This window comes from Oncorhynchus kisutch, linkage group LG11 (genome assembly GCF_002021735.2).
Source record: "Oncorhynchus kisutch isolate 150728-3 linkage group LG11, Okis_V2, whole genome shotgun sequence".
In the NCBI taxonomy this organism is placed as follows: Eukaryota; Metazoa; Chordata; class Actinopteri; order Salmoniformes; family Salmonidae; genus Oncorhynchus; species Oncorhynchus kisutch.
This window is the reverse complement of record NC_034184.2, coordinates 26,017,651-26,045,487: the sequence shown is the minus strand read 5'-3', so window position 1 is coordinate 26,045,487 and position 27,837 is coordinate 26,017,651. Positions and strand designations below refer to the sequence as shown.

At 42.8% G+C, this 27,837-nt stretch overlaps 1 protein-coding gene across 1 annotated transcript; it reads right to left on the bottom strand.

Moving 5' to 3' along the window:
- Positions 1-363: 363 nt before the first annotated feature.
- On the bottom strand, positions 364-27,342 carry anxa11a (annexin A11a). The gene is made up of 15 exons (XM_020495373.2): positions 27,182-27,342; positions 11,653-11,915; positions 11,039-11,127; positions 10,276-10,491; positions 9,910-9,997; positions 6,851-6,945; positions 6,220-6,333; positions 5,929-6,019; positions 5,720-5,799; positions 5,070-5,126; positions 4,781-4,874; positions 3,678-3,773; positions 1,618-1,676; positions 1,259-1,381; positions 364-1,110 (listed from the first exon to the last, which is right to left on the bottom strand). The coding sequence occupies exons 2-15, from the start codon at positions 11,903-11,905 to the stop codon at positions 1,051-1,053; spliced, it is 1,515 nt and encodes a 504-aa protein (XP_020350962.1). The 5' UTR covers positions 11,906-11,915; positions 27,182-27,342; the 3' UTR covers positions 364-1,050.
- Positions 27,343-27,837: the final 495 nt, after the last annotated feature.

Genomic DNA, 27,837 nt, shown 5'->3' with positions numbered 1-27,837 from the left:
CCATGTGTAACTCTGGGTTGCTGTATGTATGCTTTATTCTTGGCCAGGTCGCAGTTGTAAATGAGAACTTGTTTCAACTTGCCTACCTGGTTGATTAAAGGTCGAAATAAAAAAATAAAAATGACTTGTATACAAAATCATATTGCTGCTTTCAAATAAAGGTCATTGCAACTGGCACGGTTTTCTCCTTTGCTCACTGACTCCACAAATAACAGGCCAAGAACATCAGCCATTTGTTGAAAGTGTCAGGGGCCTGGGGTCAGAAACAGGAATTAGTGCTCTTCCTTGCCTCAAGACTAAAACACGGTATAATGCAACAACAACATTAGCATGGATGAAATCATCAGTAGGGGAAAGAACAGCGGTGTTTCTCAACATTTATTTTCAGATGTAATATTAAATCAGAGCACCGTTACTGAAATGTGATGCAATGAGATTTTAGTTAGAAGTTAGATTGACAGATATGCTCAAAGAGATTGTAGCAAACAGCAGACAAAAAAACCACAATGATAGTGTACACACACACCATATAAACACAAATATATACCGAACACTTTGGTACTTTAGCTGCTAAGTATTCTGACTTCAGAGTCGTGTATTTAACATTTCAACTAAACCAATTACTACTTAGTTAACATTTACAATTAGATATGCATAATATTGGCACAGGCTTGGAAAAATCAAATATATATTGATTTAAATTCCAATTCTAAATCAGTTGCACATTGCACCTTTAGGGCATTTTTACCCTGACTAAGTTATAATATCCAGCACTGATATTACACTTATGGAAAAACATATACTTTCTTGCTCATACAAAATATAGAAAAGGAACAGCTTTTATGATTGGAGGTTCTCATATCATAACATGTGCTAAAAGTTGCAATGAAGAAAATGGATGGCATGGCCTGCAGTATTGCTGACTGTGGTGCATGCATAGATAGGAATATATATATATACTATTATAGGGTAGTCAGTAAATGGGTATATATGTAAACATTGGAGATATAGTGTGGGGGACATCCTGTAAAGAAAGCTGACATGGTTCCTCTAGTCGCTCCCTCCACACAGCTTTAACAGCAGTTTCTTATAGTCCCCTGAAGTGTCTCCCTGTCATAGACAACAACAAACACATCAACAAACTAGTCCAGAACATCATACTAGAATGCCTAACTTGCTCTATAGCAGTAGCATTATTGAAGGTACTGGTGTGTGTATGTGTGTTGGAATTTGTGTTGTGATGAGGAGAGATACTTACAGAGATGTCTGTGTAGAGCGACTTGCCATATGTCTTGACGTATACCTGACGGATATCCAACATGTCCACCTCAGAACGGGTCACCATTATCCGAATCAGGGTTTTGTCCTTGGTCCCGGCCCCCTGAGAAAACACACACACACACACACACACACACTTATTTAAAGAGTACAGTTATCAGAAGCAATTACTGTAATGTCAATGCAATATCATTGGGACTGGTAAAGTGAAAATGTAGTGAGTGTAAACAGTGTTCACTAATCAGTCATGGACAGTTTTGTTGTTGTGTGCTGTATGTACAGTATGTTGTAATCAGTCCAGACAGACAGACATACAGACAGAAACGGGGCGTGTCTTACCTTCATGGCCTTGTAAAGTCTCTCAGCAAAGTAGGCGGGTGTGTTCTTAATACACTTGACTGGAACACAGAGAGAGCAGAGGGTTAGAATGAACCTTAGTAGGCGCTAGTCTTCGGAGGGAGGGACTGATAACATGGCCCAGTCTGTTTGTGCTACAATGCCAATTCCTAGTCAGTCATTGTCATGACAAATGTTTAGCTTGAAAATGAAAGCTATTGAGTTTGCAAGAGCACAAACAGACTTGAGACAAGGTGACTGATACTGTGTGTTGAAGGAAACTCTCAGAAACAAACAAAACTAACGGTTAAAAATGATATGAAGGGATAAAACTGAAAAGATTGTCAAGTTATATCTGAAACCAGAACTTGAAAATACCCTGAGTGTACAAAACATAACAAATATTGAGTTGCACCACCCCCTTTTGCCCGCAGAACAGTCTCAATTCGTCAGGGCATGGACTCTACAAGGTGTCCAAAGTGTTCCACAGGGCTGCTGGCCCATGTTGACACCAATGTTTCCAACAGTTGTGTCAAGTTGGTTGGATGGCCTTTGGGTGGTGGACTATTCTTGATACACACGGGAAACTGTTAAGCGTGAAAAACCCAGCAGTGTTGCAGTTCTTGACACAAATTGATGTGCCTGGCACCAACTACCATACCCCTTTCAAAAGCCCTTAAATGTTCTATCTTGGACATTCACTCTCTGAATGGCACACATACACAATCCAGGTCTCAATTGTCTCAACGCTTAAAAATCCTTCTTTAAACTGTCTCCTCCCCTTCATCTACACTGATTGAAGTGGATTTAACAGGTGACATCAATAAGGGATCATAGCTTTCACCTGGATTCACCTGGTCAGTCTATGTCATGCAAAGAGTTCATAATGTTTTGTATACTCAGTGTATATGAAAATATATTAATGTAGTTTGATAAACACAGTCAGAAGCGTGAAATACATCACATCAACACGACTTCTGTACGGACAAACATCATGCATAATGGAACTAGCAAACAACACATCATTACTATGAAGTGTGTATGGAGAGTGAGCATCTCTTGATACAAAGTCAGATAATAACAACGATGTCACCCAGTCAAAATAATCTAAAAGCATGTTACTGTACCATTAACCGGAGCAACGATAGCAAAGTGAAGGAAAATAACAACAACAATTACTCATTCAGACAGCAACCGTGTGACAACTCACATATTGTTATAGCATCTTCTATACCATCTTTTCACAGTAAGAATGAGTAAACTATGGGTGTTAACTGTCAATAGAATTTTGTTCTCATGTTCATTTTCCAATGCAATTAACACACTCTGTCTGTTTCTAAGAATTTGTAAGATTCTTATTTAAATGAAACGGACAGAGGTCAGTCAACTTAGCCAATAGTGCTTATCGAGAGCTCTGCTCATAATACCATGTACATTGGTTTATATACCTCACATTTCGTCATAAATGTCCCTCCTCCTCTCAGATACAATGGCAATATAGTTGACAAGCCTTCTCACATTGTCTGTCACCTGTTAAACAATCTACTTCAAGCCCAAGGTCTCTCCCCTTTCTGGGTGGGGACAGAATGTCCTGTAAGGAACACAGTATTCCAGCCGGTCTGACGATAGCTCCATTCGTTTCTAACAAGGAACAGAAAGTCCTCGTTCTAATTCTTGACTAAAACTACACACGTTATATTCAGTGTTTTGATTATAATAGGATTCATACATTCATACAGTGACAGGGTAGTATTCTACTGTTTAGTTATAGTTCTACGTTAAATATATACATCATTTAGTCATTATTCATATAAATCCCATAACATAACACATTCAGCTTAAAAATAAATTCCCAGCTGTTACGTCAAACGGGGAAACCCCATACAGGAATTGGGTGGAACCATTGTTCAAGGTTTTTTTTGGTAATCCCCTACACATACATCTGGGTATTTCACTCTGTGTGTGTGTTGTTAGTGGAGTGACATAGAGTGTTAGTATGTGTTTGCGTAGAGACGTGTAGGTGTGACCTGAATGGGTGTGTTAACCAAAAGGTGTCCTCTTACCCACGGCCACCATTCCACTCTCCAGGTCTCCAGACATTTCTCTGTCGATGCTCTTCTCTAGGTCTCTGCCACACATCTGCTGATACTCATGGAACACTGCACATATGCACGCACACACAGGCACACACACGGATAAGGTAGTGGCAAAAGCTATGAATCAAGATGAGCGGACAGCACCAGAGGACTGATATTTCATATACACTCAGTGGCCATCTAGTACCGGGTCAGACCCCTTTTGCCTCCTGAACAGTCGGAATTCCTTGAGGCATGGATTCTACAAGGTGTGGCGTTCAAACGTTGCTCAATTGGTATCAAGGGACCTAACGTGTGCCAGGAAAATATTCCCCACACCATTACACCACCAGACTGTACTGTTGATACCAGGCAGGATGTGTCCATGGACTCATGCTGCTTACGCCAAATCCTGACTCGGCCATCAGCATGATGCAACAGGAACTGGGATTTGTCACACCAGGCAATATTTTTTCACTCCTTAATTGTCCAGTGTTGGTGATCGCGTGCCCACTTGAGCTGCTTTTTGTAGCTGATAGGAACCCAGTGTGGTCATCTGCTGCAATAGCCCATCCGTGACAGGGTTTAACGAGTTGTGCGTTCTGCACACCACTGTTGTGTTGCGGCGTTGTTTGCATGTTTGTGGCCAGCATGCTAGCTTGCGCGATTCTTGCCATTCTCCTTCGACTTCTCATCAACAAGCTGTTTTCGCCCACAGGACCGCAGCCGACTGGATGTTTTTTGTTTGACGCACAGTTTTCTGTCAACCCTAGACACTCTCGTGCGTGAAAACACTCTCAGCCGTTTCTGAGATACTGGAACCGGTGCGCCTGACACTGATGACCATACTACGCTCAAAGTCCTTTAGGTCACTAGTTATGCCCATTCTACTGTAGATTCTAACAGTAACTGAATGCTTCGATGCCTGTCTGCCTGCTTGCTTTATATAGCAAGCCATGGCCACGTTACTCACCGTCTGAAGGAGTGAACCATATTCGTGAATGGGTGGTGTACCTAATAAACTGTCAAGTGAGTGTACATTTAATTGATATTTGACTTCTTACAGTACCATTCCTCTCCCCTGTAGTTACCTGCTCTGAGGTGGGGTTTGCTCCTGGCACACAGGATGGCATTGAACTTGGACTCATCTGTTCCCACCTTGTTCTCTCCAGCAGCATACAGGGCCTGGACAGAGGGCACACAATACACACAGGCATCTTTCAATGAGTAGGTAGAGATTTAAAGTATGCCGTGTAGGGTCCTGAGTTTTTCCAGCTCAAATTGAATGAAAAACACCTGTCCCTAAGTATGTTGAAGACACAATACAGTCTGTAGATTAGACGTCACAAGGTCCATTATAGATAAGAAATGGCAATTTACCTGGGCATCTTGTTTGGCTACAGAGATGTCCACTGTCTCTCTTTCATCTCGATTACCCTGAGAGCACAAACACAACACATAATCAGGGCCAGCTGCAGGCATAGGCAACATAAGCGATCACTTAGGGACCCCGACTGGAACTGTTGAGTTAGAATGGTAGAATATCCAACGTGCAAGTTAGGCATTTGGTTGTGCATTAGCAGTTTCTCTTGTTTTTTCAGTCACTGACAGTCACTCAATTAACCATGTCAGCTAACAAGTAGGTTAGTAAATTAGTCCAGCCAGTTATCTTCACCTTGTAGTGTTAATGGGTGAATACTGACAGGGCATGCAGATATCACTAACATGGCATAAGTCATGGCAAAATGTGTAGAATTGCAGGAAATTTGCTTTAAAACTTAAAAGCTGAAATAAATAACTCTCTCTACTATTATTCTGACATTTCACATTCTTAAAATAAAGTGGTGATCCTAACTGACCTAAGACAGGGATTTTTTTTACCAGGATTCAATGTAAGGAATTGTTAAAAACTGAGTTTAAAGGTATTTGACAAAGGTGTATGTAAACCTCCGACTTCAACTGTATCTATTCCTATGTATATGTATTTCTAATGTATACATTATTCTACATCTATGGGCCATAGGCTGTACCTGGGCCAGAGAGATGAGGAGTCTACGGAAGTGTCCTGAGGTGTCCCCACTGATGGCATCTTCCAGTGACTTCTTATTCTCTGAAATAACACAAACAGCTTTCTTACACAGCACAGTACAGAGCAGTACACTTCTCATATTTATTTCAACGGTTTTTTCCTCAACGCTATCTGTCGTCCCTGTAGTGTGTGTCTACCTGAGGAACTTACCTGTCTTGTAGACCATGTTGATCTCTCTGATCTCTGCGTTGGAGCGAGAGGACAGGATCTCTATCAGACAAGCCTCGTCTGTCCCTGCACCCTGTCAGAACATACAGTAGAGAACAGTTGGAAGGTTTACGACATGAATATTACTATTTCTCTGTTCGTTAAACTAGTTTAGTTAGTTGTGTCAAACACAAAACAAAAACATATCCACTTGTTTGCACGTACGAACGCAAACACACACACACGCTAAGAGAGAGCATCCATGTCAGTGATTATAAAAACTCTTTCACAAACCTTAATGGCATCTTTGAGTTCATATGCATCCAGCTGGGCTGGGGTCTTCAACATGGCCAGCACCAGCTTCTCAAAGTTCCCTGACAGCTCTGACTTCAGATCCTTAACCAGATCCTACGAAGGTAAGGGGATACAAGCTTGGTATAATTCAATGCTAACCAAGATATTCTTGAGTTGGGCTGGTGCTCAGGGGTACAGAGAACAAGCACTTTCACTGTTCTATAACTTCAATATCGGCACCGTCATTTCCTGTACTGCTTGAGTACTGGCACCTCTTTTAGAATATTGGCTGTAAAATATGATAAGTAACGGCAAATATATAGAAAGCGTACCGGCACCCAAAATGAGTGGCTGGACCTACTTCAGTCAACTTCAAGCATTAATGCTATCTGTGTTCAACTGCTGTGCCATGTGTGTACTGCTATAATGGGGTCTGAGGGAATCAAGTCCCCCAGATACATTGTTAACTGGCAGAACCATCAGCTGCTGTTGAGATATACCCTCTGACCCTCCATGAACCTCACTTATACAGATCATTGTATGATGCTGTAACACTCATTATATTCATTTGTTCCATAATAACTCAAATTAGATAAATAAAGTATCACGTTTTTAAATGTAACTGTATTACCTTTCCGTAGGAAGTTTTGAAGGCCGCGAGCATGGGAACACGCTGTATGTTTGAGCGACTCCCTAGCAGGTCTATGATGGCCTGTTCATCAGTACCTGTAGGACAAGTTCCCTGTCAGAACACATATTCAAAACTGCCCATCCATTTCCCTTCATGAGTTTATAACATAATTGTTTTACTAGTATAGCTCAGCAAATATCATTACCAGGTCTTCATACATAATTAAGTAATTCAAAGATTGAGGCTCAATGATAGAAGGCAATGTCATTGCTAGTGTTGAATTTACCTATCCATTCCTTTCAGATCTACACAAGTGTATATTGTATAAGGTTACTGACAAGGGGTTGTTTCTGGACAGGGCCTATTCTCTCGTGACATCTGGCCATTACGCATGTAATATTTGTTTCTGGTTCCAAGATTAGATAGGGCTTAATGTATGCTCGGCCCTTATTCATGTGCTCTCTGACACCTGGAGTTGGAAGACAGGAGACAATGCCAAAGGACTAGTCAGCCCCCCCCCCCCCCTCCACCAAAATGTTTCTGTTACAGTATTCAGAAGACTGACTATTGAATGTGATTGAATAGTACTATAGTCTCCATGTTTGGTATATATCTGAAACGTGTTCACTGAGGATAACTCTGATGCTAACTATATGCATGTATGATCTCTGTGGTTACTTGTATCTGTACAGGGTGAAATCTGAATTACTATATGCAAAAAGGTTATATGGTCCTCTCAGGAATGATGTCATATTTACACTAGTCTCATCCCCCACAAAACCATTTAAATGCTGTGACACCCTGCGGAGATTGGGCCTTGGTGGTCAGGTTACACTGTAAACTTTGTATCGTTTGATTGATCAAAGGTGATTGGTTCTGGGCTGAAAGGATACACCTTCAAATGTTATTAATGGAATTAAATGCCTTTGTTCTGTCTCTTATCCTGTATCCAGTCCATGGAGGAAGGTTGTATGATCAATTCTAATTTCCTCTGCTTCTAGGCCTCTGGCTAGTAAGCATCTCTTTGTCCATGCTTTGCCTTGTAAGTTAACCTTAGAATCTACACTACCGGTCAAAAGATTTAGAACACCTACTCATTCAAGAATTTGTATTTATTGTTAATATTTTCTACATTGTAGAATACTAGTGAAGACATCAAAACTATGAAATAACACATATGGAATCATGTAGTAACCGAAAGTATTAAACAAATCTAAATATATTTGAGATTTGAGATTTTTCAAATAGCCACCCTTTGCCTTGATGACAGCTTTGCATGCTCTTGGCATGGTCTCAATCAGCTTCATGAGATAGTCACCTGGAATGCATTTCAATTTAAAAGGTGTGCCTCAAAGTTAATTTGTGGAATTTCTTTCCTTCTTAATGCGTTTGAGCCAAACAGTTGTGTTGTGACAAGGTATGGTTGGTATACAGAAGATAGCCCTGGTAATAATAAAAGACCAAGTCCATATTATGGCAAGAACAGGTCAAATAAGCAAAGAGAAACTACAGTCCATCATTACTTTAAAACACGAAGGCCAGTCAATACGGAAAACTTAAAGAACTTTGAAAGTTCCTTCAAGTGCAGTCGTATAAACCATCAAGCGCTATGATGAAACTGTCTCTCATGAGGACCTCCACAGGAATGGAAGACCCAGAGTTACCTCTGTTGCAGAGTATCATTTCATTAGAGTTACCTGCCTCAGAAATTGCAGCCCAAATAAATGCTTCACAGAGTTCAAGTAACAGACATCTCAACATCAACTGTTCAGAGGAGACTGCGTGAATCAGGCCTTCATGGTCAAATTGTTGCAAAGAAACCACTACTAAAGGACACCAATAAGAAGAATAGACTTGCTTGGGCCAAGAAATACGAGCAATGGACATTAGACCGGTTGAAATGTGTCCATTGGTCTGGAGTCCAAATTGGAGATTTTTGGTTTCAACCGCCGTGTCTTTGTGAGACGCGGTGTGATTGAACGGATGATCTCCGCATGTGTATTTCCCACCGTGAAGCATGAAGGAGGAGGTGATATGGTGTGGGGGTGCTTTTCTGGTGACACGGTCAGTGATTTATTTAGAATTCAAGGCACACTTAACCAGCATGGCTACCACAGCATTCTGCAGCTATATGCCATCCAATCTGGTTTGGGCTTAGTGGGACTATCATTTGTTTTTCAACAGGACAATAACCCAACACACTGTGGGCTGTGTTAGGGCTATTTTACCAAGAAGGAGAGTGATGGAGTGCTGCATCAGATGACCTGACCTCCACAATCACCTGACCTCAACCAAATTTAGATGGTTTGGGATGGGTTGGACCTCAGAGTTAAGGAAAAGCAGCCAACAAGTGCTCAGCATATGTGGGAACTCCTTCAAGACTGTTGGAAAAGCATTCCAGGTGAAGCTGGTTGAGATAATCCCAAGATTATGCAAAGCGTGGCTATTTAAAAATGTTTCAATATAAAATGTATTTTGATTTGCTTAACACTGTTTTAGTTACTACATTATTCCATATGTGTTATTTCATAGTGTTGATGTCTTCACTATTATTCTACAATGTAGCAAATAGTAAAAAATAAAGAAAAACCCTTGAATGAGTAGGTGTTCTAAAACTTGACCGGTAGTGTATATGCCTACAATAATGCTTTGTTAATGTCAGTATAACCTTATAACTTAAGCTTTATGTCTTGTATTCATTTTACAGTTATGAAATAATACTTGCTTTGATAGTCACTTCCCATGACCATTCCTTAGTCAGCTAAACGCATTATACTAGATTGCACATGGTTTAACTGTAGTCTTTTGCATATTGGTAATTATCTTTATGAGACAGATAAAAAATGTATTGTATTGGCCGAGTCGCCTGTGAGGTATTTATAATATCATACACACTGTATACACAAATGTCAAATATTGCTGGCCACTAACTAACTCAATCACTGGACCAATGTATAAAAGGTTAGGGGTTGTTTCTGATCAGGGTCTAACTCACTCACGAGACTCCAGTTTAAGGGGCTAGGGGTTGTTTCTGGACAGGGTCTATTTAACCAACTCACCAAAGCCTTTCATGGCTTTCCTCAGAACCTCCACATCTCTCAGTGGGTCTGCTCCCGGATAATCCTTGATGCTTCCCCTGAATCCTCTCTGAAAGAAAAGGGAATTCATCCATAATGAAACCTGATTGCTTTACACTGTCAGTGTTATTTGCCAGTAAAACTCCTGGCAAAATCTCTTATAATTGACATCTCAAGAAGAGTAAGAAAACGATAGAAGCCCAATCAATTTTAGTGCAGAACATTTAGGTATTCAAGTTTAAACCCTTGGATAAAGTATGGACCCTTAACCAGATGTATGCCTATCCTAAAATTGTATTTTGAAGGACTATTGTCAAAATAGGGTTAAATCCTCCCAGTGTGTCTTACATTGATGGCAGGAGAGACTGGGATGGCTCCACCTCCAGGCATGGACGGGTTGGGCGACGGGGCTTGAGGGTACACTGGCATGGGCTGATTAGGCGCTGGTCCTCCTCCGTAACCCGGCATGGAGGGGTTGGGTGAGGGTGCCCGTGGGTAGCCAGGCATGGGCTGGCCTGGATAGGCCATGCCTGGGCCTTGAGGCTGGGGCATCTGTCCTCCTGGCTGGGGGTACATACCATAGGGCTGTTGGTTAGGGGGCTGGGGGGCAGGGTGGGGGTATCCACCAGAGGTGAACATGGCTGCGGAGATCGGGTTGGCATGTGATTGGAGCAGAAGTGGGCATCCAATAAAATGTGCAGGAAGCGGATTGGTTTCAATTAATCTGCAAGCAAAGCTGTTTTGTAAATAATCAATTATGTATTATAGATGTTGATCTGCTTTTGTTTTTTTAATAAAGAGAAAATAAAAGACAATATAAAAAATAAAGTATACAAAACATGGAGTTTTGAAGGATTACAACAGTGAAAGAGAAGGTTGCAGCAAATGATTATGTTTTTGAAGCACTAAGCTAAGCTAATAAACATGAGCTACATTATTTTAGTCATGCGAGAGAGACTATTAAGGAAGGTTAACAAGAAAGCTGCAACATAGATAGATATGAGAAAAAGATGACCTGGGTAAAAAGTCAATAATTGGGTTGTGATTTCCATTATTGGCCGTGCAATTCATGGGGGGGGGGGGTTGTACTGTATTTTCATGCCAGACTTACCATGGCTGGGAGGTTGCCTGCGTTGAATCCAGGGTTGGACAGATTATCAAGACCAAAGGCGGGGAAACCAGCACCACCTCCCCAACTATCTGTAACAGATGACATAGATGGGCATGCCACTAAACTGTTTATGGCAAATCACTATGTACTATTACTACTGTTTTACAAAAGTTTGGAATGTTTTGCTTTGATGTTGTGGTTGTATATGATTGTAGTCAACCAATAAAGCAATCAATAAATCCTTCAATCAGGGGTTACCAGAAACCAGAGGATAATTGTTCTATTTTAAATAGAAATAGAAAGTGCTTAAACTTCATACTAGAGAAGTTTTAACAAATATCTGGTATTGCTGCTAGGGCAGAGAGGTAAAGAAATGGGTCAGTATTAAATTGGCTTTGGGATGAAACACCAGGACTAGCAATAAACACACTTGCCAATTCTAGTCAGCAGAGTGATACTCAGGGCACACAGAATGGGAGTACTATGTCAGTCACAAGTTGGTCTGTGAGTGTTGTCTCTCAGCACAGCGAAGGTTGTTTAGAGAATAAAACATATAAAACATGCTGCATGTGCATATATTAGGCATATAATGATCTGTTGTCCTGAGGCCTTACCTGCTGGGGGTATGGCTGGGTACCCTCCAGCTCCAGGCTGTGGTGGATAGCCACCAGCCTGAGGGGGGTAACCACCAGCCTGTGGGGGGTAACCACCTGCCTGGGGTGGGTAACCTCCTGCCTGGGGTGGGTAACCTCCGGCTTGGGGTGGGTAGGCGCCCGGCTGAGGGGGATAGCCTCCAGCTTGGGGTGGGTAGGCACCCGGCTGAGGGGGATAGCCACCAGCTTGAGCGGGGTATCCTGGATAACTCATGGTTTATGGTCTGAAATAAGGAAAAATATCTAAATGTAAGGCCTATTTTTTATGTGTAAATGCATTCTGTTTGGAGTTTTTCTGTTCATGAAGAGAACAGAACATTTGTTTTAGGTTTTGCCACAATAAATTACACTATATATACAGGGTATGTGGACACCCATTCAAATGAGTGGATTCGGCTATTTCAGTCACACCCGTTGCTGACAGGTGTTTAAAATTGAGCACACAGCCATGCAATCTCCATAGACAAACATTGGCAGTAAAATGGCCTTACTGAAGAGCTCAGTGACTTTCCACCTTTCCAACAAGTCAGTTCGTAAAATGTGTGCCCTGCTAGAGCTGCCCTAGTCAACTGTAAGTGCTGTTAGCATGAAGTGGAAACGTTTAGGAGCAACAACAGCTCAGCTGCAAAGTGGTAGGCCACACAAGCTTGGTTGTTGAAGCGTTGGTTATACATTTATTATATCTGAGCTCCTAGAGTGTGCAGCTCTCCTTTTCTTTTTCAAGTGTTCTACTCCGCTAGCCAGCACTTCGCCTAAACTGGTGTGCATTTCTTTCGTCTCCAGGCCACATAAGCTCACAGAACGGGACAGTCGAGTGCTGAAGCATCTGTCCTCAGTTGCAACACTCACTACAGAGTTCCAAACAGACTCCGGAAACAACATCAGCACAAGAACTGTTCATCGGGAGCTTCATAAAATGGGTTGCCATGGCCGAGCAGCCGCACACAAGCCTAAAATCACCATGCACAATGTCAAGAGTCAGCTGGAGGGGTGTAAAGCTCGCTTGCATTGGACTCTGGAGCAGTGGAAACACGTTCTCTGGAGTGATGAATCACGCTTTACCATCTGGCAGCCCAGAATCTGGGTTTGGCGGATGCCAGTAGAACTTCTTCTTTTTGGCAAAGAAGAAATGCTCAATAACAGACATGTAAACAAACTTGTGCACAAAATTTGAGAGACATTTCTGAGATCTTTTATTTCAGCTCATGAAACATGGGACCAACACTTTACATGTTGCCTTTTGATTTTTGTTCAGTGTATATTGCCAAGTTATCATTAGCCTACTCATTGTGTAACTATTATTACGTGTTTTACTTTTCTATCATTTCTCTATTTCTTTCGTCCCTGCATTGTTGGGAACGGCCGAAAGTAAGCATTTCACTGTTAGTCCACACCTGTCGTTTACAAAGCATAAGCAGGAATACAATTTGATTTGTAACCGTGATTCGGCCATGGTGCACTGCTGAGCTCGCATATGGGGCTCAGCCAGGACCAATACCTTTGTAACTGCATAAACACATTTTACAAATGTGATTTAACCGATGGAAGTTGGAAAATAGATGGCAAAAAAATGCCATATGGTGTTAAATGCCTGTAAACCGCGTGTGGATGAAAATGACACTTTTATACTTTTTAAATATACCACAACGTTGTTGAATACTCGTTTTTGATTGGCTAGAAGGGCATTCAATAATGGACATTAAAACCAGATAACGGGACAGTTGGAAAAGTTATCGGGACACCTTGCAATTATGACGCAATATGCGCCTACACATACATGCAGACCTTACTTGCTACAACGTCATAGAAAGCTAAACCAACAACTACACAAGCTGAAATGATATACATTGAAAACGCTGGTCCAACGAGGAAGAAAAACGTATTGATTTGTTTTTGCAGAGACCATCGATTGATAACCTAATGTGGTGAGTGATGAACATGAATGTCTCTGGTCCCTCAAGTGGCTCTGTGCTGTCAAATCCTTCCACGTGTTTCTAGTTTGACCAGCTGTTTTCCGGAACGGGCGTCCTCCATTATTTCCAAGGCAATTTACAGAACGTCGGCGTTTATGCCTTACATTTCATATTGCTTCTAGCCTAGCATTTGATTTCCAACAGTGATGGTCTGTATAAACCTTGCTCCCTGCCTGTCTGACCTCGGAAACAATGTTTCACTTTTGAAATTCGATCTCGCCCCAGTAACGTCCCAGAGCATGCTGTGCCCGCACGAGAAACTTTTCTGATTCAGGTGAAATCATGCAACACTATTATCATATATTCAATTAAATGTAAATAAAAACCAATTAAAACGGACAAAAAATGAGGGTTTACTGCCTTTCCAGCTGTAGAGTTTGTAACTTTAGTTGGATAAGTGAGAAGACGTTAGCCAGCCTGCTGCATAGCAACCAATGTTTTTGCACAGATTAAAGTATTTAGTTTTTTTTTGCCCACAGATGGAAGGATGAAATAGTATAGATTTGCAGCCAACTTTGCATAACGCATTACAGGCGTCACAAGCATAGCTATGTAAATTAAGTGACAGTGGAGCTTTTGTGATTGGACAGTAAGCATTCTGGCGATTGACAGGTAGCAGGACGCACTACAGGCATTACAAGCATAGCTATGTAAATTAAGTGACTTTGGCATTCTAGGCATTGTTATTGACCCTGATTCAAACTGGCCATTTTGGCACAGTGTTTCAGAGGCTATAAATCGGTGCTAACCCTGCTCCGGAGCTGGGCCAGCTAACCCTGGGTTGGTGCTAGCCCACTTTAGAATGTGCAAGTGTGAACACTCGCTTAGCCCCGGGCTAAAATCTCCCTTTGGCTAAAGAGGCTCTTGGCCCTGGACTGATAAAGTGTGAACGCCTTGAATTTGCTCCTGGTGCACACAGTTCAAATGATATGTAACACCATAGGACATGAAACAATTATACAAATTTAACAGTACAACAAAATATAAAAACAATTATACAAATTTAACAGCACAACAAAATATATAATTGTATTTTGCAGTTGCCTTTTCAATTTAAACACCAGTGGTGCATCTAGTGATTTCTAACTGCACTGAACCAAATCAGTGGTGCACTAGAGCAAAGCAAACTTTGATTGGGCAAAACCATTAATCTTGAGTGGGGAGTGGGTGCAAAATACAATCTGTTAATTGTTATATCATATATAAAATGCACATATCTATTTTAATACAGACTAGCTCAAAACATTGCTAATAATTGAAAATGACAAATTACCCAATGAATCATGATTATTTTCTGGTTAAAAATGTGGAATGCCAGAACATACGTTTGCACCCCTATTTTGAAAGTGGGGTGTTTGCTGCACATCACACCCTGACCAAACAAAAAATAGAAACATACAAAGCAATCTACGGTCAGGTCGTGACAGTACCCCCCCCCAAAGGTGCGGACTCCGGCCGCAAAACCTGAAACTATAGGGGAGGGTCTGGGTGGGCATTACTCCGCGGTGGCGGGTCTGGTGAGGGATGTGGACCCCGCTCCACTTCTGGCCTGGCCCACTTTAGTAATGCCTCTGGAGCGGGAACCCTCACCGCCGACCCCGGACTTGAGGACTGGGAGGGAGAGCCCGGAGGGAGGAGACGGAGAGACAGCCTGGTGCGTGGGGCTGCCACAAGGCCCACCAGGCTGGGGAGACCTACAGGAGGCCTGGTGCGTGGAGGAGGCACCAGATGGACCGGGCTGTGGGGGAGCACTGGAGCGCAGCCTTGGCACCACTCCTCCAGGCTGGATGACCACTTTAGCCCGGCCCCTCCAGAGTGTAGGCACAGGTCGAACCGGGCTGTGGGGGAGCACTGGAGATCTGGTGCATACCACTCGCACCTCTCCCTTAGGCTCAATGCCCACATTCGCCAGCACGGGCGGAACGCAGGGATAGGGCGACCTGCACCCTCCCAACGCCCCGGAGACACAGTACGCAGGGCCGGCGCAGGATACCCTGGACCGAAACGGCGCACCGGAGGCCAAACGCGCTGAGCTGGCACAATCCGACCTGGCTGGATGCCCACTCTCGCATGGTACTTGCGGAGGGCTGGCATATAGCCCTCCGGGCTATGAGTGCGCACTGACGACACCGTGCACTTCATCGCATAACACAGTGTCTGACCAGTGCCACGCTGCTACCGGTAAGCACGGGGAGTTGGATCAGGTCCCTCGCCTGACTCTGTCAATCTCTCCGTGTGCCCCCACCCCAAAAAATGTTGGGGCTGCCTCTCGTGCCTGTTGCGCTGCCGTGCTAACTCCTCGTAGTGTTGCCGCTCAACCTTAGCTGCCTCCAGTTCCTCCTGCGGACGGCGATACTCCCCAGCCTGTGCCCAGGGTACCTTGCCTTCCAGTATCTCCTCCAATGTCCATTTCTCCAGATAGCGCTGCTCCTCCTTACCACGCTGCTTGGTCCTTTGGAGGTGGGTGGTTCTGTAACGACTTTCATTAGAAGAAGGTGAAGACCAAGGTGCAGCGTGGTACGTGTTCACATTATCTATTCTGACTGAACACTGAATACAAAATAACAAAACGAATAGTCGAAACAGTTCTGACAGGTGCAACAAACACTAAACAGAAAATAACCACCCACAACTAACAGTGGGAAAACAGGCTACTTAAGTATGGTTCTCAATCAGAGACAACGAAAGACAGCTGTCCCTGATTGAGAACCATACCCGGCCAAAACATAGAAATACAAAACCTAGACATACAAACATAGAATGCCCACCCATATCACACCCTGACCAAACAAAAAACAGAAACATACAAAGCAATCTACGGTCAGGGCGTGACAGTTAAGAAGAATCCTAGTGTCAGCTAAAGACTTACAGGAATCCCTGGAACATGCTAACATCTCTGTTAATGAGTCTATGATATGTAAAACACGAAAGAAGCCACTGCTGTCCAAAAAAACCATTGCTGCACTTCTGAAGTTCGCAAAATAACATCTAGATGTTCCACAGCGCTACTGGCAAAATAGTCTGTGGACAGATGAAACTGAAGTTGAGTTGTTTGGAAGGAACACACAACACAATGTGTGGAGAAAAAAAGGCACAGCACACCAACATCAAAGTCTCATCCCAACTGTAAAGTATGGTGAAAGGGGCATCATGGTTTGGGGCTGCTTTGCTGCCTCAGGGCCTGGACAGCTTGCTTTCATCAACAGAAAAATGAATTCCCAAGTTTATCAAGACATTTTGCAGGAGAATGTTATCGTATGTGTCCACCAATTGAAGATCAACAGAATGATGCAACAGGACAATGACCCAAAACACAGAAGTTGGGTGATGCAACAGGACAATGACCCAAAACACAGAAGTAAATGAACAACAGAATGGCTTCAACAGAAGAAAATACGCCTTCTGGAGTGGCCCAACCAGAGTCCTGACCTCAACCCGATTGAGATGCTGTGGCATGACCTCAAGATAGTGGTTCACAACAGACATCACAAGAATATTGCTGAACTGAAACCGTTTTGTGGATGGTCCAAAATTCCTCCTGACTGTTGTGCAGGTCTGATCTGCAACTACAAAAAACGTTTGCTTGAGGTTATTGCTGCCAAAGTAGGGTCAATCAGTTATTAAAACCAAGGGTTCACATACTTGTTCCACTCTGAAATGTGATTGTTTACACGGTGTGTTCAATAAAGACATGAAAACATATGAATGTTTGTGTGTTATTAGTTTAAGCAGATTGTGTTTGTCTATTGTTAGATGAAGATCAGATCAAATTGTATGACCAGGTAATTCTAAATGGTTCACATACTTTTTCTTGCCACTGTATGGTTCCATGGAAGTATTCCTTCTCATCAATTGCATTTTAGTGGCACTAAAAAGAATGACAGACTGTTTTTTGTATTTGAATAGGAACACAGTTCTAGGTCAAGGGCCTGCTCCGGAGGATGTAAAGTCAGTCAACTGACATTTACTCCTGAGGTGCTGACCTGTTGCACCCTCGACAACCACTGTGATTATTATTATTTGACCCTGCTGGTCCTCTATGAACATTTGAACATCTTGGCCATGTTCTGTTATAATCTCTACCCGGCACAGCCAGAGGAGGACTGGCCACCCCTCATAGCCTGGTTCCTCTCTAGATTTCTTCCTAGGTTCTGGCCTTTCTATGGAGTTTTTCCTAGCCATCGTGCTTCTACACCTGCATTGCTTGCTGTTTGGGGTTTTAGGCTGGGTTTCTGTACAGCACTTTGAGATATCAGCTGATGTACGAAGGGCTTTATAAATACGTTTGATTTGATTTAAAGTTATAGAATGTTCAGATAGTCATATCTGTTCTACATCATACATTTGTCTGTCAGATAGAATAGGGAATCATGTCAGCTCTATTCATTCTATTTCATGTCACTGACTAGACCCAAGGTGTGCCAACATAAAAAGCACATTCAGTACAAAGTTCAGCAGGGGTGTCGAACTAATTTTATAGTATAATATTTATGGATTTAAGGACTACATAACTGTTATTACACCGTCACCCATTTAATCTACTTCTTAGAAAAAAAGTGCTATCTATAACAAAAAGGGTACTTTGGCTGTTCCCATAGGAGAACATTTTAATTAACCCCTTTTGGGTTCCATGTAGAACCATTTCCACAGAGGGTTCTACATGAAACCCAAAAGAGTTCAACTTGGACCCAAAAAGGGTTCTACCAGGAACAAAATTGGTTCTCCTATGTGGACAATCACAGAACCATTTTTTTCTAGGAGTGTACCGTACGGACACAAGTCTAAGACAATAGCCTAAAATGAAACTAAGTGAGAAAGCCAAAGTCCAAACACCAGAGGCTAAAGCAATCAACCATGCTTCTCAGTTATCTAACCTATCTACAACTAATACTAATTTCAACACAAATGTATTTCTCTTTCCCTTATCAGTGGCCTGAGGCCTATAGATTTCAAGTAAACAAGCAACAGTGTAATACAGGAGTGAAATTGTGACACAAAGAGATCAACATAAGAAACCAAAGCATTTGACCAGAACACAAGTTCAGCATACTCACCAAAGCCCATAGGCTATTAACATCCTGTATAATAATCAAACCACAAATCAATGGCAAATACAGCCTAAATTAAGAAACAGGCTACCACCTGGAACACAATCGCTCTGATACATTAGAATGAAATGTGGCACCTTTCTATTGATCAAATGTAAGTAACGTTACACATGTATACAGATCTGTGTATAAATATAAGTAGCCATATGGGATCCATATGTGTAAGGCCCTGTAAAACACACAAATGTTTGCTGGGCGAATGGGAGTAGGTCTTGTGCTTAAGTGTGTGGGCATATTCCTCATGTTCAATATAGAGGTTGACCGATTAATCGGCATGGCCGATTAATTAGGGCCAATTTCAAGTTATCTGCCTTTTTGGATGCCGATTACATTGCAATCACCGAGGAGACTGCGTGGCAGGTTGACCATCTGTTATGCAGGTGCAGCATCAAAAGGACCATGTGACTGCAATGAGCCAAGGTAAGTTTCTAGCTAGCATTAAACTTATCTTACAAAAAAACTATCAATATAAAAATAATCACTAGTTAACTACACATGGTTGATGATATTACTAGGTTAACTAGCTTGTTCTGCGTTGCATATAATCAAAGCGTTGCCTGTTAATTTATCATCGAATCACAGCCTACTTCAAGTTGATGATTTAACAAAAGCGCATTCGCAAAAACAGCACAATCGTTGCAATAAAGTACCTAACCATAAACATCAATACCTTTCTTAAAATCAATTCACAAGGATATTTTTTTTAAACCCGCATATGTAGTTAAAATAAAATAATGTTAGCAGGCAATATTAACTAGGGAAATTGTGTCACTTCTCTTGCGTTCAGTGCAAGCAGAGTCAGGGTATATGCAGGAGTTTGGGCTGCCTGGCTCGTTGTGAACTGTTGAAAGGCCATTCATTCCTAACAAAGACCGTAATTAATTTGCCATCATTTTTCATAATTATGACATAACATTGAAGGTTGTGCAATGTAACAGTAATATTTAGACTTAGGGTTTCCACACGTTCTATAAAATATGGAACGGTTCTGTATTTCACTGAAAGAATAAACGTTTTTGTTTTCGAAATGATAGTTTCCGGATTTGACCATATTAAAGAACAAAGGCTCGTATTTCTGTGTGTTTATTTGAATTAAGTTTATGATTTGATATTTGATAGAGCAGTCTGACTGAGCGGTGGTAGGCAGCAGGTTCGTAAGCATTCATTCAATGTCACGTTCGTTTGTAGAATTAACGGACCAAGGCGCAGCGCAGCGTACGTAGAGTTCCACATGTTTATTCAGATGAAACTCACAAAAACAGTAAACAGCAAACAAAATGTGCAGCAAATGCAGTGCTCACAGTCAACTAAGCAAAAACAAGATACCACAACAAACAGGTGGGAAAAGGCTGCCTAAATATGATCCCCAATCAGAGACAACGATAACCTCTGATTGGGAACCATACCCAGCCAACCTAGAAATAAAGAAACTAGAATGCCCACCCTAGTCACACCCCGACCTAACCGAAATAGAGAATAAAGGATCTCTAAGGTCAGGGCGTGACATTCAAACAGCAGCTCTTAGCAATGCTGGGATGCACAGCGCTGTTTATGACTTCAAGCCTATCAACTCCCGAGATTAGGCTGGCAATACTAAAGTACCTATAAGAACATCCAATAGTCAAAGGTATATGAAATACAAATGGTATAGAGATAAATAGTCCTATAATTCCTAAAATAACAGCATCAGCCCCGGGGCCAAATGGAGTCCCGTACAAAGTGTATAAGAACGCACCAGACGTCCTGAGGTTCCTCTGGAGGCTTATGAGAACAGCTTGGCAGAAGAAGATAATACCCAAAGTGTGGCGTAGGGCAGGCGGGGTCCTGATCCCTAAGGAGAAGGATGCAGTGAACATCAGCCAATTCCGCCCAATCTCCTTACTGAATGTCGAGGGTAAAATCTTCTTTAGGGTCATTGCCCAGAGGATGGCTGAGTACCTGCAAAGGAATGCGTACGTCGATACATCTGTACAGAAGGCAGGAATATCAGGGTTCTCTGGCTGCTTGGAACATTCCAGCATGATCTGGCACCAGATCCAAATGGCCAAGGTGGAGAAAAGGGACCTCCATGTAGTCTTCCTCGACCTCGCCAATGCATTTGGTTCTGTGCCCCATGAACTCCTGTGGTCTGCCTTCAGATTTTTCCACATACCGGACATCATCACAAACCTGGTGAAGTCGTACTTCCAGGATCTGCAGTTCTGCTTCACCACCTCAGAGTTCACCACCTCATGGCAGTGCCTGAATGTAGGTATAATGGCGGGATGTACCATTTCTCCGTTGGCATTCACAATGGCAATGGAGGTTATCATCAGATCCTCAAAATGGGTTGCTGCTGGACAGCGAGTCGACTCTGGTTTCCGCCTCCCTCCACTCAGAGCCTACATGGACGACATTACAACATTGACCACCACTGTCCCATGCACCAGGAGACTGCTCAGAAAACTTGAGGAGAACATCAGCTGGGCCCGTATGAAGATTAAACCATCCAAGTCACGCAGCATCTCGATTGTGAAGGGAGTACTCTCTGACCTGAAATTCTTCATCGGAGATGACCAAATCCCAACAGTGTCTGAGCAGCCGGTAAAAAGCCTTGGAAGGTGGTATGATGCAAGCCTGAAGGACAAAGACCAGGTGCAACAGCTGCGCAAAGACATCAGTAGTAGCCTACAGTCCATCGACAACACCCAGCTACCTGGAAAGTTAAAGGCCTGGTGTCTGCAGTTTGGTCTCCTACCCCGGGTGTTGTGGCCCTTAGCACTGTATGAGGTTCCAATCTCAACAGTGGAGAAGATGGAAAGAGGAGTCACAGGCTACTTAAAGAAGTGGCTCGGAGTTCCATGATGCCTTACCACCATAGGCCTCTATGGAGATGGTGTCCTCAAGCTGCCCCTCACCAGTCTAACAGAGGAATTCAAGTGTGCAAAAACCAGGCTCCAGATGACACTGAATGAATCTCAAGACCCAGTGGAGAGCAACAACGCGCCGACCTTGGCAACTGGGCGAAAATGGAGGCCAGAAAAAGCAGTCCAGGAGGCAACAGCAGCCCTCAGACATGCTGACATTGTGGGTCATGTTCAGCAAGGGAAAGGAGGCCTTGGGCTAACTAGCCGCGCTGCTTGGAGTAAGGCCATTGCACCCGAGCGGCGGAAGATGGTAGTGCAGGAAGTACGCCATCAGGAGGAGGCTGCAAGGTGGGCCAGGGCAGTCTCTCTTGCCAAACAGGGACAGTGGACTCAATGGGACAGTGTGGAGAAGAGGAAGATCAGCTGGAAGGATCTGTGGGCCATGGAAGTGAGGCGGTTGAGCTTTTCCATCAGAGCAACATATGACGTCCTTCCAACACCAGTTAATCTTCACCAATGGTATGGTGAAGATCCGGACTGTGCCCTCTGTTCCATGCCAGCCAACCTCAGGCACATTCTCACAGGGTGTAAAACAAGCCTCACCCAAGGACGCTACACTTGGCGTCACAACCAAGTCCTTAAAAACCTTGCGTCCGCCCTGGAGGACAAGTGAGCTGCCACCAACTCCCTACCACCCACAGCAGCATCACACTCCTTACGGACAAACCTTGTCCGCGAATGGGCTAAACCACCAAAGAGCTCTACACCATTAGAGCGAGACCAGCTGTGCTTGGCCCGCGACTGGAAAATGCTAGCTGACATTGGCCGGCAACTTGTGTTTCCTCCGGAGATCGCAACCACCACCCTAAGACCTGACATGGTGCTCTGGTCCCGTTCGCTCAATAAGGTCTTCATCATTGAGCTCACAGTACCCTGGGAGGACTCAGTAGATGAGGCTTATGAGCAAAAACATCTGCGCTATGCTGATCTAGCTGCCGAAGCACGGCATCATGGCTGGAACACAGAAGTCCGACCAGTGGAGGTGGGCTGCAAAGGTTTTGTGGCAATATCTACAACCAGACTCCTTAGAGACCTGGGAATTAAGGGCCAGAGCCAGCGTTCGGCAATCAAAGCTGTATCGGAGGCCGCAGAAGGCAGCAGTCAGTGGCTCTGGATGAAGAGGAAAGACCCCAGCTGGGCCCCGAAGTGAGAGGGCCAGGAGGTATGCGGTCAACAATGCTTGACTCATGCCATGCATAGTCCCATGGGATGTTGGCTATCAACAACAAGGCAACTCCTATGACTAATTGGGAATGGGACGCAAGCGTAGGATTGATCACCCTGTCGCTGGCCGCCTTTGGTGAGGGTGTATAGTGTGAAAGGCCGAAACACCCTAGGAACCAAAGGTACACTAGTGACGATGCGCTCCCCAAATTTCACCACGCTCACTGTTCATTAACTCTTGGAAGTGCTTGCACAAAGGATAGTAACATCTCATCCTGTGTTCTTGGAATCTCAACCTAAAACTTCTTAACTAGGAATATTGAAGACTCATGTTAAAAGGAACCACCAGCTTTCATGTTCTGAGAAAGGAACTTAAACGTTAACTTTTTTACATGGCACATATTGCACTTTTACTTTCTTCTCCAACACTGTGTTTTTGCATTATTTAAACCAAATTGAACATGTTTCATTATTTATTTAAGACTAAATTTATTTAATTGATGTATTATATTATGTTAAAATAAAAGTGTTCATTGCTCATTCAGTATTGTTGTAATTGTATATATGTATATATATATATATATAAATTGGCAAAATAATCTCTATTGACTTTTTTAGGTCCTCCAATAAATCGGTTTCGGTATCTGCGTTGAAAAATCATAATCGGTCGACCTCTAGTTCAAAACAGTACAAATGATGGGTGTTACTGTTGACAGTTGAGGCCTTGAACTGGTACAAAAATAGATAGTTTGAAAATAACCGATGAGACATTACTGTGCAGCCGTATTCATCGACCTGGCTAAGGCTTTCGACTCCGTCAATCACAACATTCCTTCTTATTGGCAGACTCAACAGCCTTGGTTTCTTAAATGATTGCCTCGCCTGGTTCACCAACTACTTCTCTGATAGAGTTCAGTGTGTCAAATCGGAGGGCCTGTTGTCCGGACCTCTGGCAGTCTCTATGGGGGTGCCACAAGGTTCAATTCTCGGGCCGACTCTTTTCTCTGTATATATCGATGATGTCGCTCTTGCTGCGGGCGATTCCCTGATCCACCTCTACACAGACGACACCATTTTGTATACCTCTGGCCCTTCTTTGGATACTGTGTTAACAAACCTCCAAACAAGCTTCAATGCCATACAACTCTCATTCTGTGGCCTCCAACTGCTCTTAAATGCAAATAAATCTAAATGCATGCTCTTCAACCGATCGCTGCCCGCACCTGCCCAGCATCACTACTCTGGATGGTTCTGACTTCTGAGCCGGTCAAGGGTGCACCTCAGCCACGCTCAAGGTACTAAATGATATATACAGTGCCTTGCGAAAGTATTCGGCCCCCTTGAACTTTGCGACCTTTTGCCACATTTCAGGCTTCAAACATAAAGATATAAAACTGTATTTTTTTGTGAAGAATCAACAACTAGTGGGACACAATCATGAAGTGGAACGACATTTATTGGATATTTCAAACTTTTTTAACAAATCAAAAACTGAAAAATTGGGCGTGCAAAATTATTCAGCCCCTTTACTTTCAGTGCAGCAAACTCTCTCCAGAAGTTCAGTGAGGATCTCTGAATGATCCAATGTTGACCTAAATGACTAATGATGATAAATACAATCCACCTGTGTGTAATCAAGTCTCCGTATAAATGCACCTGCACTGTGATAGTCTCAGAGGTCCGTTAAAAGCGCAGAGAGCATCATGAAGAACAAGGAACACACCAGGCAGGTCCGACATACTGTTGTGAAGAAGTTTAAAGCCGGATTTGGATACAAAAAGATTTCCCAAGCTTTAAACATCCCAAGGAGCACTGTGCAAGCGATAATATTGAAATGGAAGGAGTATCAGACCACTGCAAATCTACCAAGACCTGGCCGTCCCTCTAAACTTTCAGCTCATACAAGGAGAAGACTGATCAGAGATGCAGCCAAGAGGTCCATGATCACTCTGGATGAGCTGCAGAGATCTACAGCTGAGGTGGGAGACTCTGTCCATAGGACAACAATCAGTCGTATATTGCACAAATCTGGCCTTTATGGAAGAGTGGCAAGAAGAAAGCCATTTCTTAAAGATATCCATAAAAAGTGTCGTTTTAAAGTTTGCCACAAGCCACCTGGGAGACACACCAAACATGTGGAAGAAGGTGCTCTGGTCAGATGAAACCAAAATTGAACTTTTTGGCAACAATGCAAAACGTTATGTTTGGCGTAAAAGCAACACAGCTGAACACACCATCCCCACTGTCAAACATGGTGGTGGCAGCATCATGAAGAAAAAACGGAGCTATTTCGCTTCCAAAAATAATATTTAGGGAAAAAATGAACTTTGGCTATCTACCTGGGAGTCTCGTGAGTGAAAACATCCAAAGTTCATCAAAGGTAAACTATTTAATTGGATTGCTTTTCTGATTTTCGTGACAAGGTTGCCTGCTGCTAGCAAGGCATAATGCTATGCTAGGCTATCGATAAACTTACACAAATGTTTGTCTAGCTTTGGCTGTAAAGCATATTTTGAAAATCTGAGATAACAGGGTGATTAACAAAAGGCTAAGCTGTGTTCCAATATATTTCACTTGTGATTTTCATGAATAGGAATATTTTCTACGAAGATTTGTCTGTTGCGTTATGCTAATTAGTGTCAGATGATGACAACGGTCCCGTTCACAGGATGGGGTGTCACTTGAGGTTAAACGCTAGTAAATCCAAATGCATGCTTTTCAACAGTTCGCTGCCCGCCCACCCGACTAACATCACCACCCTGGACGGTTCCGACCTAGAATATGTGGACAACTATAAATACCTAGGTGTCTGGCTAGACTGTAAACTCTCCTGCCAGACTCATATTAAACATCTCCAATCAAAAATCAAATCTAGAAACAGCTTTCTATTTGGCAACAAAGCCTCCTTCGCTCACGCCGCCAAACTTACCCTAGTAAAACTGACTATCCTACTGACCCTCGACTTTGGCGATGTCATCTACAAAATAGCTTCCAACACTCTACTCAGCAAACTGGATGCAATCTATCACAGTGCCATCCGTTTTGTTACTAAAGCACCTTATACCACCCACCACTGCGACCTGTATGCTCTAGTCGGCCCTCGCTACATATTCGTCGCCAGACCCACTGGCTCCAGGTCATCTATAAGTCCATGCTAGGTAAAGCTCCGCCTTATCTCAGTTCACTGGTCACGATAACAACACCCACCCGTAGCACACGTTCCAGCAGGTATATCTCACTGATCATCCCCAAAGCCAACACCTCATTTGGGCGCCTTTCCTTCCAGTTCTCTGCTGCCAGTGACTGGAACGAATTGCAAAAAACAAAACAAAATTGCTGAAGTTGGAGACTTATTTCCCTCACCAACTTTAAACATCAATTATCTGAGCAGCTAACCGATCGCTGCAGCTGTACATAGTTCATCTGTAAATAGCCCACCCAATCTACCTCATCCCCATACTGTTTTTATTTTATTTACTTTTCTGCACACCAGTATCTCTACTTGCACATCATCATCTGCTCATTTATCACTCCAGTGTTAATCTGCTACATTGTAACTATTCGCTCCTATGGCCTATTTATTGCCTACCTCCTCATGCCTTTTGCACACTCTGTATATAGACTTTATTTTTTATAGTGTCATTGATTTGTTTATTGTGTTATTGGCTTGTTTATTGTTTACTCCATGTGTAACTCTGTGTTGTTGTCTGTGTCAGGTCGCAGTTGCAAATGAGAACTTGTCCTCAACTAGCCTACCTGGTTAAATAAAAGGTGAAATAAAAACTAAAAATACATTTTGAAAAAGCACCCCGCTAACTAGCTAGCCATTTCACACCGGTTACATTCACCCCCCTTTTGACCCCCTCCCTTTCCGCAGCAACCAGTGATCCGGGTCAACAGCATCAATGTACCATTATAGCTCCCGTTATTCTCCTCGCCCCTACCTGGGCAATGGGTAACGATGCTTCCAGTCTAACTGTTGTCTACGTGTGCAGAGGGACCCTGGTTCGAGCCCAGGTTGGGGTGAGGAGAGGGACTAAAGCAAAATATCGAAACCATGCAAAAATTACACCACTAAACTTTTAGGCGGAAGGTAGCCAGGGAAACTTTACATTTTACACTTTAAATTGTACTTTTGCTACATTGTCAAGCTTCCGCATCGGGAAGCTAATCGGAAGAAAAGCAAATCTACTGTCGCTAGTAGAGAAATGAATGTATCCAAGCAATGTGTCAAAAACCCGAAAAATGTATTATGCACTATCGCTACTGGAAACGATTGATATATTATAGTTAGTTCAGCTTCGATTTACGCAAAAAATGCATTTAGTTTGTCACTTACTTTTGGTTTGCTAGACGTCTATCCCTGCCCGCGCTGGTCTATTTTTCAAGCTCAGCCTCTGTATATATATAACGAAGGTGGGTGGGACTCCTCATACTTTCCAACTCAGTCTCTCACTAATTACTTCACAGTGGTCACTATTGAATGTACAAACGTATGACAGTGACGTGTTAGGTGAATCATCGAGATAGGGAAAAAATGACAAATGATGACACATTTGCTCAGTCACATGCATATGTTGCAATGAGAGGCCACCGGAGAAGAGACACCGCCTCAGCAGGATGGTTGACAGACATGTCGAGTAGTTTTGATCTCGCGTGTTTGTCTTCAGTTTTTGCTAGATATTTGACTACGATAGCTTCTTGTCAGGGTCTGAAATTAATCTCTTTAATTTCTCCCAGACACTTTTTAAAAAATCTGCCAGTTATGAAATCTATGTTAAACGCTTTATAATTGTAAACTCTGAGTTAGTGGTAGGCTATTTGACATTACAATTATGGTACATACTGTGTAACCTTAATCCATGATTATTACTAAAGTATAATAATATTAATAGGTTATTTTATCTGCCATGGTGGCAAGTGACCTGAAATGTTTGCCTGCCACATCCAACATTTACCCTGTATTTGGCAAGTGTTAATTTCATTCCCTGTTCT